The sequence below is a fragment of the Gadus chalcogrammus genome, chromosome 10 (assembly GCF_026213295.1).
Source record: "Gadus chalcogrammus isolate NIFS_2021 chromosome 10, NIFS_Gcha_1.0, whole genome shotgun sequence".
Lineage (NCBI taxonomy): Eukaryota > Metazoa > Chordata > Actinopteri > Gadiformes > Gadidae > Gadus > Gadus chalcogrammus.
Genome location: NC_079421.1, coordinates 15,463,730 through 15,476,229, shown reverse-complemented (window position 1 = coordinate 15,476,229; position 12,500 = coordinate 15,463,730). Strand labels below are relative to the sequence as shown.

The following is a 12,500-nucleotide window of genomic DNA, read 5'->3' as shown; positions in this document are numbered from 1 at the left end:
CACACACACACACACACAGCCACACACACACACACACACACACACACACACACACACACACACACACACACACACACACACACACACACACACACACACAGACACAAACACACACACACACACACAGATACTCATAAACACAAACACACATACGCAGGGTCTGCGGTGTGTAAAGTAAATCATTCCTCCACTCTAGCACCACGCTCATCATACCCCCCCCCCCCCGCCTCCCGCCCCCCACCCCAACCAGTACGACCACGTGGCGGTAACGACGGAGGCTATGAGATTGCTCATAACCCATAAGGATCACTGTGATGATTTCTGGGGGAATGTGTCGTCGCCACATCCCATTACCCTGCAGAGTGTGAGCAGTGCGCGCGGCGCCGGGCATCCATCAAGATTAGAGCCCTACCATATGGGTCCGTCAGCATCGCGCACACAGCGCACGGGGCAGGAGGGATGTTTCCAAAACATCGTCAACTTAACCTCATATCCCCTTTTTTTCTTGTCAAGACGACAACCCTCCCCCAACCCTCCCCCAAACCCTCCCCCCCTGTCGCCGCCCCCCTCCCCTGTCGCCGCCCCCCTCCCCTGTCGCCGCCCCCCTCCCCTGTGAAACAGATAGCTCCATCGGCGGATCTGCGTGGGAGCCTTTCAGAGAAGTGAGCCTCACTTTCCCGACATTACGTTCAATTTGAGAAAGTGTTTGTTGCCGTTGCGGCCGAGGGCCCTCGCGGGTCAGCGACCCTCGTGTGGCCGTGTTTCCCTCCGTTTCTGACACCAGGGCTGATGAAAGGGAACATTGGCAATATTGTTATCCCGAGACGGCATTCGATTTAGCCAGTCAATCTCTCTTACCATTGAAAAAAGGATCTATAGCTTATGTTAGCTCTCTAAGCTAAAAATCTATTACAGCCTTGCAGGACTGGGAGCTAAAGATTTAGTCGTTTTGTCAGGCGGCACAGCGTCGGGGCCTTTATAGGAGAGCTGCTTTCTGCACGTCAGCATGTTTGCCCAAGTTCTTCTCATTGGGGATTTCATTGTGCTCAGACTATGCAAATTTCACAGTAAGGCTAATGCATCTGAGCTGCACAAGATTCACTCTTAGTACACAGGGTGTTTTATAACCATGAGAGAAGGGGGCGATCGATGCACACACACACACACACACACACACACACACACACACACACACACACACACACACACACACACACACACACACACACACACACACAGGCACACCTGTACACCTAAACACGAATACACATGCACGCATGTACAGACACACACTCACACACACAAACACACACACACACACACACACACACACACACACACACACACACACACACACACACACACACACACACACACACACACACACACACACACACACACACACACACACACACACACACACACACACGCAGGCACCGCATGCACAGCTGCATGCCGAAACACGAATACACACGCACACACACGCGCATGCAGGCATGCACACACAAGCGTGTGTGCATGCACAGACGCACATACACACATGCATGCACCCCATAGCAGCACAACAAATGCATTCCCTCCAAATTATTCTTTCCTTCCTTCCTTTATCCCTCGGCAATCTATCACAAACTCAAATTGGTTCTCTGTAACGGCATCAGTACATAAATACCAAAGACAAAAACCAATAAGTACGGAATTAAATAAATGTAATATTTGTTGATGTGCCGATTACATAAATCACTATTAATGTCAAAATGGTGGACTTTTCTTAGTAGCTGTCGCAGGCAGTGACTACCCCTCGTTTCATGTAGACAAGATGTAGAGCACATGCATATTCCATGTCTTAGGGGCACTTTCTAAACAGATGTAGGAACCGCTTAAGCAAACGGTAGCAGGGAGCAGTTTGTAGCACACAAGCAAACAAGCAATGCACTGCGAGGTGAGCCTCACGGCGGGTCAAAAGGCCGACGCATTACGCCTCAGCTTTTCATCTGGCGTACATGGCAAACGCATCAAGGACATAAAAGGTTTCCTGAGCTGTTGATTGGATACAAACCAAACAAAACAAGAAACAAAAAAAAAAAATACCAATGTGCGCAGTGGAGTGGACGAGAAACGACTAAAAGAAAGAGAAGAGTGGAGAGGTTAAAGGAAGGAGGGGAACGACGCCGCGGTGATGGCAGACAGATAATGGAGATGGAAAGAAAAGGAATGACCGACATAACAGGCGGCAAAGAGAGAGGAGGAGAGGGAACGAAAGAGAGCGAGAGAAAGAGAAAGAGAAAGAGAAAGAGAAAGAGAAAGAGAAAGAGAAAGAGAAAGAGAGAGAGAGAGAGAGAGAGAGAGAGAGAGAGAGAGAGAGAGAGAGAGAGAGAGAGAGAGAGAGAGAGAGAGAGAGAGAGAGAGAGAAAGAAAGGGAGAGGGAGAGCAAGAGGGGGGAATCAAGAAGAAAGGAGATCTGGTTGTAGGTGGTGAATAAAGATTGAGGCGGTCCATGTGGAACATCAGGGACTAAAGGCATGAGAGAAATATATATAGAGAGAGAAACTACAGAGGAAAGGTGTGAGGGGAGGAGGAGCAGGTGGAGGAGGGGGAGGAGGAGGTGGAGGGGGCGGTCAGTGTGGAGGCGGGCGGCGGGGGAGCCTGTGTGTGGGGGGTGGATGGAGGCTGGGTGGAGGAGGAGGAGGGAGGGTAGGTCGGGTGGGGGAGGGTGGATGGTTTGGGGGGGGGGGGGGGGGGGGGGGGGGGGGTGTATGGTTGGAGGGTGGGCAGTGCTCAGCTGTCAGTGCTTCCGCTGCAGGTGGGGCAGGCTGCGTGCCAAGTCCCACTCTCCCACTCACACAGACACCCATGCATCCCTCCATAATGGATGCTTTACACCGGTGCCAAGGAGGGGAGGATGCAGGGGGTAGGGGGTATGTGGGGGGGGGGGTGGGGGGGGGGGGGGGGGGGGGGGGGGGGGGGGGGGGGGGGGAGGGGGCTACGGAGAGACGAGAGGAAAGAAAAAGGGAAGGGGGCAAGGGGGAGGGGAGGGATGGGTCGCAGAGGAAGGTGGGAGAAGAAGGGGCGAAATAGAGAGAGAGATGGAAGGAGATTAAGAAAGAGACAAAGACGAAGTGAAGGAGGGGATGAGAGGGTCTGAGTGAGGGGGGGGGAAGGATACATAAAGTGAGAAAGAGATAGATAGACGAGATGGGGAGTGGATTAGGGACGGAGCGGAGGAGGGGGGGATTGTTAGAGAGCGAGAGACGAGAGGTAGAGACAGAGAGAGAGAGAGAGAGAGAGAGAGAGAGAGAGAGAGAGAGAGAGAGAGAGAGAGAGAGGTACCGAACCAGAAAAGGAATCGGACAAGAAGTACACACGTGGGAATTGGACCTTCACAGTGGTAACCCCGGCCACGGGCTCCTGGGAGGAAGAGGGAGCAAACAAAGAAAAAGCAGGCAGGGGAGCTCCACGAAATCATTAGACCAATCAGGGAAAGGAAACAGAGCAGACAGTCTGGAAGCAATATGATGCTAGGATTGGGTTAATTGATCCTGAGTTTATTAGCATCACTGGGGAGGAGGCATGCCAGTGTGTGCAGAAGGGGGCCTGGCTGTTGTCAACGTGTCTCCACCACCCCCCCCCTCCCGCTCCCACCACCCCGACCACACCGGTGTCGCCGTGCATTAGGGTACATAAGCGGGTGCCCTTGACAACGATCCATCACGGATGATTCATAGATGGCATCTAGCAGAACTAATGACTCGACCAGTTCCTTCGCCCGGGACTGCGGGTCATCCTAGATGACATATTCCGTAGTCGCATCGTTCATCAGCACCGATTAGATACCAGAGGTAATCTGGCCGATTCATCACCACATGGGTGCTTTGGTGTACCGTATTGTCCACCCCCCCCCCCCCTCCTCCCCTCCCTCTCTCTTTCGTTCCCGCCCCCGACGAGAGAATTGTGCTGAGGTGGCGCGTATAGATTGCGCGGCCAAGAGGAAGCAGCCCATTCATTCGCGCCGCATGCGCTTTGTGTAGCTACAGGTATGTTCAACGCCCCCACCGAGCTGGTCCCCAACCTGCCATTACCAGAGCTCAATTATTCCCTGCCTCTCTGCTCCCTCTCCTCGTGATCCGTCACTCCATTTTTCTTTATGGGTTCAAGCGTCCACGGCAAGCAAAGACAGAGTGATGGCCGATCTCTGTGAATGAACTGCCTTCGATGTTTTTTGAGGCATTTGTCAATCCTTCATCCCCCCCCCCCCCTGTTCTGCGGCAGAGCCAGTCAGAAGGGCATCTGGCTACCTGTGATGGACGTCGCCGCCGGTCATTATTTTGGAGAATGTTCCCTCCGCCTGTCCATTCATCCATCCTCCTCTTTTTGCCCTCCAGCACTGCTCTTTCTTCTCCTCTTCCTCCTGCTCCCCCTCTTCCTCCCCTCCACTTCCCCACCGTGTAGCCGCGGTTTCGTTGCTTCGATCCGTCGCTTAATTTTCCCCTTTGTAACATTGAGCGTTATTACAATAATTATATTAGCTGCATGAATTACCCCCCATTTTCCCGTTGTCCCTTTTAAGTTCAAACAAAAAGCAGTATCTGTTATTGCTCGAGTAATCCTCCTTCTTTGTTTCCCGCAAAAAGAAATCCAAACCACAACAAACGGGAAACAAAGAAGGCAATTTCGGTCTACGGCAGTGTCGTTGGAACACGGGGCTTCAAACGGGTTCTCATTCGCCCCTCGCATCCCCCCCTACACACAATGACATCCTCGTATATAGAAGAGGAACAAAGCATGTAGTCAGCGTAAATAAATACAAGCGTTCATGTTGGGCAGAGATGGCATCCCCCCCTGGTTTAATTATCGCTCTTGTCAATCGAAGTGGAGGAATATGGCACCTGCCAGGGCGCCCGTCCCCATTCTCTCATCTCTCATAGGTCGCGTTCACACCCTGAGACTCTTAGACACCCTTCAGCAAACAGCAAAAATCTAATCTGGAGACGGGAGCATTGTGTTGCCCCAAACACCCGGCTAACTTTACGGTGTCGTCCTGCTCGCATGCTCTTGACACCTCAGGAATGGGGGCATTTTCAGAACTGACAATTGTCCCGGCATCTTTTTCATTTCTTTTCTATTTTTTCCTCCAGCATCCCGCTATTTGCACAACAACGACAGCCCGACCTCGGCATGAATGACAACCTTGGGATGGAGTGTTATGTTAGCCACGTTGCCCTTTTTTTGCTCCCCACCTGTGACTATGCTGCATATTCCACTGTGCCTTTCATGGAGCGGGATTCGGCAGGAATGACGATCCGTCCTGCCGACGGCAGACGTGGGACACGTCGCTGGCATGGCGGCGGCGGAGGGCGGGGAGACGGCGGTGAGATTGCAGCGCGGTGACATTACCGAGCAGGAAGCGCCGGAGACATGGGGGGGCCCATGCTATAAGGGGCCTCCCCTGGGTGTCTTTCCACACACACACACACACACAACCACACACACTTACACACAGACATTCACACAGACGTGTGTCATTTTCAAAGGTCATCGGCAGATGTAATATTGCAGTTAAGGCAGTGATGTAGTGCACACTCGCAAAGCCCTCGTCTTCATGGCCTGTTGGCCTTCCCTCCCCCCCCCCCCCCCCCCCCCCAGTAAAACGGGGTAATTTTAAGGGCAATTTTTATTGGGTTAGCTCCGATGTCAATAGCTGCTGATTGGCCGATATAAGATTATCCAATTCCAAGGCCATAGGCATTCCCTCTGAATTCCCGCTACAACCAGAGTGCCCCCCCCCCCCCTCCCCCCACCACTGCAGTACCCACCTGTCTGAATATGATAGATGATTGTCAGAGCAGAGGTGACGCGCTAGTGCCGACGGTGGCTTTGGTGGCCGTAACGATGGCATCAGCGTGATTGACAGAGGCAGATTGATTTGAGAGCCAGTAAACATTGTTGTCAGTCCTATTCCCCACCCCCCAACCCCCCCCCCCCTGTCCCCCTGTCCGGGAGTTAAATACATGGCCCACCCAAAGCCACCGTGGCCATTTACATGATGTCAACGACTTGTATATCAAATTTACTTGAGGTGTGGGGACCAGGGCTAGCTTAGCACAGCTGCCTGTTTGTTCACCCCTCCCCCCCCCCCCCCCCCCCCCCCACACACACACCCCCATCCAACCTTATTAAAAAGCTTTGCAGATTAAAGTGCAGGTATAATAATTGATTATTGAAATGATTTGATCTTCCGAAACACATTGAGGAAGAGGAATAGCAAAGCGCCACCCCGGCAGTCGTTATTAACTTTGAGCGGCGCACTCGTAAAAACTGCAGAACAGCAGATTGAAAATCTGTTAAACAAAAGGGGAGGGCGTGCAACGGTATGATGGAAAAGTACTGTGTGAGTACCCTTTGAACAGGGTTTTGTCTAAAATATGAGCCGTAATCCATTCTTAGATATAGTCTTATTCATCGACTCCACGAGGCGCGCGGAATCAGATTAGGCTGACAAATGCAGAAACTTGACCGTAATAAACCGCGTGGCACAAGGCATCATTTCTGATTGTGTTGACCATGACATTCTGTTCCCTGCTCCAGTTATAAAGATGCCCCAGTTTCTCATCTAATCATGTGTAGAAAATGTTCCACACCATCCATCTATCACTTAAGATGTATCTGTTCCCAGAATGCAGTAACCATCAATCGCCAACCGAAGGAAAAAAAAGTTATTCACTGCCACAACAAAAAGGGGATGGGATCCTCATTCTCAATAAAGCCATTGTTTTGCTTGTTTGTGCGCCACTTGTATTTTAATTAAAACAGCGCTTTGAACGAGAGTAGCACGTAGAGGTAACGCGGTCACAGATTCCCTTACCCTTTGCATATTGTATATCGTTGCATCCCATGTATCACGGTATCGCCTCATTAATATTCTTTCTGTAGCTCAACTTAAAGCCGGTGTTCTTAAATATTTATTCCACTTCCCTCTTTATTACTTAAATGGATGAGGGTTTGTTTTCTTCCTCTCCTCAGAACCTAGTTGATATTCAGAATGCTAATGTCATCGGTGCATAAGGTGTCAGTGTTGGTGGGTGTGCACCACACACACACACACACACACACACACACACACACACACACACACACACACACACACACACACACACACACACACACACACACACACACACACGCACGCACCCCCCCCCGCACCCCCCCCACCCCACCCCCTTGCTTCATCCTGCTCATTGCTTCCTGTAATAAAGCCCGGGCATTTAGCATATACACGTTTATGGTCCTCAATAACCCAGAAGTCTTAATAAAAATGAAAGCTGACACGAGCTTGAGGGATCCTCCACACTGGCTGTCTTTAATGTCCAAGACGTTCCATTAAAAGCCCAGCACTTCCTCTGAAGCAGAGCTTTTAGCCTGATTACTTACAGGAAAGGGGGGGGGGGGGGGGGGGGGGGGGGAGAAAGAAGAAAACCATCTGACCTTCAGTGGCTCTAGCACTCCAAACCCCCCCCCCCCCCCCCCCCCCCCCCTCCCCTCGCTGCCACGTGCACCCGCGCAGACAGCTGGGGTACTAACAGTCGGGAAGGGGCATATCTGCGCACAGCCTTGCGTGTGCAGGCGTTTTCTGGTGTTTACAGCGTGTGTGCACAAAAACAAAAGCATATCCTGCTTTGACCCACACGCACGTACGCACGCACACGCACACGTACGCACGCACACGCACACGTACGAACGCACACACACACACACACACACACACACACAAAGAGTTTGGCCAGTCGCTTAGTATTCTAATTGTGTAAGGGAGCCCGCCCTCATTTTATATCATAATTCTTATTAGAGGAGATGAAGAAATCCAGATCTGTGAGTTCAATTAGTGCTCGACTGATGCCAGTTAGATAGTAATGCAAAAAGATTGAGCAGTGTCCTTGCCTCTGAACTTCTCCAGTCCTTCTGTTTGAAGCCAAATAAAAAAAGAGAGATGGTGGTGGGGGGGGGGGGGGGGTCCATATCCCTCTATGGGGGAAAAACAACTGCGGAGCTCCCTCTAATAGGCTGGACAAAAACACTCTCCTGCAGAAAGGGACAGTGCTTCTAATGACCATGACGCTTTCAAAGTTTCAGATGTGCCGCGAGACGACTCGCCGTCCGGCCGACCGGGAAGCCATCTTGTTAAATAGCAGCGCTGCACACAGGGAGTTGGAGAGTGGGCTCCAGAGGCAGAGAGAGATGGGCTGGTAGTTTGGTGGGTGGGTGGGTGGTTTGGTGGGTGGTGGGAGGAGGGGAGGGGGGGGGTACCCGGTGGGGTGGGGGTAATGCGGAGGAGGGTTTTGCTGAGAGAGCTTCGCATGTATGCTTTTACTGGCCGCAAAACAGGCAGGCAGACAGATGGGTGCTGTGAAGATGAGATTAGATGGAGCAGGGAGCAGAGTCTAAAATATCCAGACCCTCGCGAGAAACTCTTCCTGGCTGGCTTTGATACAAGCCCGCGGGGCGGGGGGGGGTGGGGTGGACCGCGGCTGGGGGGGGGGGGGGGGGGGGGGGTGGGGGTGATGGATGCGCCCTGTGACTTGGGGCCCAAGGCACGCCCACATGGAGACAGCGGCACTAAGGCCAGGTCCTAGGAGCAGGTAATCAGAGGCAGGGGCCAGGGGGCTGTGATGATATAGCAGGATCCAGCTTATTAAATAGGCTTCAGGAGGGGCGCACCATGCTTCTGAAGTAAGTTGTCACTCTGCCACCGGGAGGCATGAAAAGAAGCTTTTCTCTTCGATGGAAAGTCAACTGACTGCAGGCGGCGATGACAGACTGTGTACAGTGTGAGTGGGAATACTGTCATTAAGTACACAGGCGCACTAGGGAGCTCTGCAGCAATGTGTCAATGCTGATTTCTCTTTCTCTACCTGGGCCTTGTTATCCTGCAGTGGTGCTGCAGGTGAAAGTAAATATTAGCGTATCCTTCTGTGTGTGGGTGCGTGTGTGTGTGTGTGTGTTTTTGTGTTTATGTGTGTGTATGTGTGTGCCTGTCTGTGTGTGTGGGTGCGTGCCACTCTGTGTGTTTGTGTGTGTGGACCAGTTTGTGTGTGTGTGGTTTGAGTTTCTATGGATGAGCTTGAGTTTGGGCTTCTACACTTTTAGCGTTTCTTTTATCTATTCAGACTGCAGGGATTGAACGCATCGCAATAATGTGACACCCATGGCTCAATATCAAGGGGGAGTCTTTATAAGTGTCTGATTTGCATTTTATTCACTGGAATACCTTTTAGAGAGAGGGAACAACATTGAACCTTGAGATGAGGAGAGGAGGAACACTGTATTGTTTACAAATCGTATTCCCTGACTTAATTTCCATTCACAGTGCAAAAGAGCAAACTCAATAAAATGTTCCCATATTCTGCAAACACAAGCGACTGCGTACGTGGATAGGACACCGCGATACACATCTATTATTACTTTCTTGACGGAAAGCAGGTGCTTTTGCCAAAGCTTATCGTTCATTTGATTATAAACGTTATTTTTTTTCACTCCAGCTCCCACCTTTTCATCCGATTTCAGTCACTTTTTATATTTTCTTTCTTGTTTATTGTGTTGTCTTGGCAACCGGAACACCCCGCCGGTTTTCTATTGCACAGCTGAGACTGGGAGGACAAGGAGATGAGGGAGCAGAGGGTAGGAGGAGAGGGTAGGCTGAGAGGGAGACGGGGCACGGAGGGGGGGGGGAGGTTTTTGCAAAAGCAGGTGCAAAAAGACATTTCTGCACTTGGGTTTCCTGTCACATCCTACGGCCTCACTTCAGCGCCTAAACCTCACATAATTATAACAATCTGTGCCCCAAAAGGAGACTGTGGGAAATCTGATTGCCATTGGTAATACTCACAGCAAGAGTTTCAGCTTTGATACAACGTTTCCTGTTCCAATTTCTTAGGATCTCTCGCAAAAATGTACTCACACTTTTTTTTACCCCTCCCTCTCAACCCATCAGCGGCGCATACAATTCCTTTCTGGTGGAAAAACAGAGCCGGTAATATCCAATTTACTGGAAGGCAGAGGAGATGGTTTCACTAGCGGTATAATAACATGCTACATGAAGCGCAGCATTATGGAGTATGAATAAAAAAGCCATTTATGGTGAAAATTCAATCCGAAAGCAGTCATCATTCATCTGAGAAAATCAAGGCAATTAGCAACACATTAATGCAAATTGAAGAATGCGAAAGCCATCGCAAATCCTAGACGCCGGAACAGAAATGAAAGCAGAGCAATAGAAATGACCCTTTTTTTTTTAAAACCCGTGGTGGTCTTTGCTAATCAAAACATGAACTCCAAGAACAAGCTTCGACTTGCCCAGATACATGGCAAGCAGGGAGTAATAAAGATAGACAGTATTGCCTTAAAGTTGCAAAAAATGCAAGCATGGTTCTCTTAATGGAATGACAACGCTATCACCTTGTGTAAAAGGGTTAGGAGGTCTGCCCATGAGTGCCCACGCCATTGTGTTTTCTGTGAGCATGATGCCAAGAATCATAACTGACACACAATAAGAAAACAACGTCAACAAAGCAACATTGAAATGCTCTTCGAAACGAGCAGCCGCTTCAGATTCGGTAGACACCTGTAATTCTGTTTGCAGCACTCCACTCAGAACTGGGAGTGAAACGTGTACTTTGCGTATTTAAACGAAAATTGCACAAAACATAGAAGAAACAACAACAACGACGAAAATCACAACAATTCTCTTGAAAACAGCAGCGTTCTATTCTGACCCGCAGTTATTGCATAATGTGTACAACCCTGAAAAGACACATCTGAAAAGGAATCCTTAAATCAGAAAGCTTTTAAGTGGATGGCTAAATGTATGGCCGATAGTAGATATTCAAGATGAATGATCTCAGGACCAATTGGATCAGCGTTGTGTAGCTGTAGGGCTTGGGTTGGTTTATTGCTTCTGGCGGGCCGGAATCCAGAAGATTTCACTAAAAAGCAGCGCGTTTACTCTTAAGAACTTATTCCAAAGCATTACGAGCTTCCATCCACTGACATCACAATGCATTAAGGGGTAGATGCAGTGTGAGGGATGTGCGCCCCTATATATGTCCGGGGTTAGGCACACAAGCCGTATTAAGCATGAAAAGACAGAGCCATCATAAGCAGTGAATCACCATGGAGTAGAACCGCAACCGTACATCCAGTCGGTAAACAACATTTCTCATGACGGGAGAAGTTCCATTAAGCCTGAGAGGAGCTGCTGCTTAAACGGTCCCTCGATGCACAGTGTCCTCTTAGTTCTTATAAAAAAAAACACCCACACATCTTCTGGGGGGAAAGGAAAAATAACCTTTTAAATCCCAGAACTCCTCAAGCAGTTTAGTGGAACATAGATTAATCCAGAGCATAACAACGGCATTCTGTATTTCTGTGTGTGTGCGCGTGCGTGTTTGTGTGATAGCGAGCACGGAGGGTTGTAGGCGCCATCCGCGGTGCGGGAGCGGTGCGATGCCCTTACCCTCTGAGTGGTGCGATAGGGTGAGCAGGCTGACGCAGGAGGCTCCGATGCCGGAGCCGAACACGGTGATGCGGTTGGAGTCGCCGCCGAAGAAGCCGATGTTCTCGCTAATCCAACGCAGGGCCTGGATCTGGTCCAGGAGACCGTAGTTACCCTTCGCCGCCTGGTCGCCTGTGCTCAGAAAGCCTGAAACACAAACACACACACACACACACATGCAGATCAGTACAATAGGAACCACCTCCGATGACGGTTTGAATAAAACTGTTGATTGTACGGTAGCAAAGAAAACACAAACAATAGACGATAATTCCCAACCGATCTCAATCTCGCAGCGCATGTCAACAAGATATCCAGTCACATTTCCCGGGCCAACCCCATGCCATCATTATTATAACTACTTATTAATTCATGAATATATGTGTGCACGGGGTACATAAAGGTTACCCACCATGCACTATGACTAACCAATGAATAATTTCCATCCGCAAAACAATCAAGGCATGGGTCGGCAGCGGGGAAAATCCAGCTTATCGGAGGACAAGGAGATGGTTGCTGGCAAAATAGAGGACGTGTGTGCGACCACATGTCATCTGCACCGTATGGGAAATCAATGGCAAGTCTCCCCAGGTGATCACCCATCATCAGGTGATATTGAGCTGCGCTGATGACAATCATGTGCACTGCATTGATATGGGGAGAGAGGCATAGGGAGAGAGAGAGAGAGAGAGAGAGAGAGAGAGAGAGAGAGAGAGAGTGAGAGAGAGAGAGAGAGAGAGAGAGAGAGAGAGAGAGAGAGAGAGAGAGAGAGAGAGAGAGAGAGAGAGAGAGAGAGAGAGAGAATGAAGGTAGGAAGGATCCTTCCTTCCGGCCTTCACTCATTTGTTACCTTGCCTACCTTGTAAAATCAATAATAACATAAATATCTTGTGGCCATCTTGTTGCCCTTACTTGTATACTGCTATGCTCATTTGAATGATTTTCACACGCACACAAT

At 50.1% G+C, this 12,500-nt stretch overlaps 1 protein-coding gene across 10 annotated transcripts in view; it reads right to left on the bottom strand.

Moving 5' to 3' along the window:
* nlgn3a (neuroligin 3a) overlaps positions 1 to 12,500 on the bottom strand; it is a 107,314-nt gene that overhangs the window by 35,547 nt on the left and 59,267 nt on the right. For 7 of the 10 annotated variants that reach the window (XM_056601020.1, XM_056601017.1, XM_056601016.1 and 4 more), the window contains one exon: positions 11,504 to 11,689. In XM_056601020.1, coding sequence (XP_056456995.1) covers positions 11,504 to 11,689 — 186 coding nt within the window. Of the gene's footprint in view, positions 1 to 6,548; positions 6,574 to 11,503; positions 11,690 to 12,500 lie in introns of all 10 variants that reach the window. The other 3 variants (XM_056601022.1, XM_056601021.1, XM_056601025.1) reach the window with 1 other exon arrangement.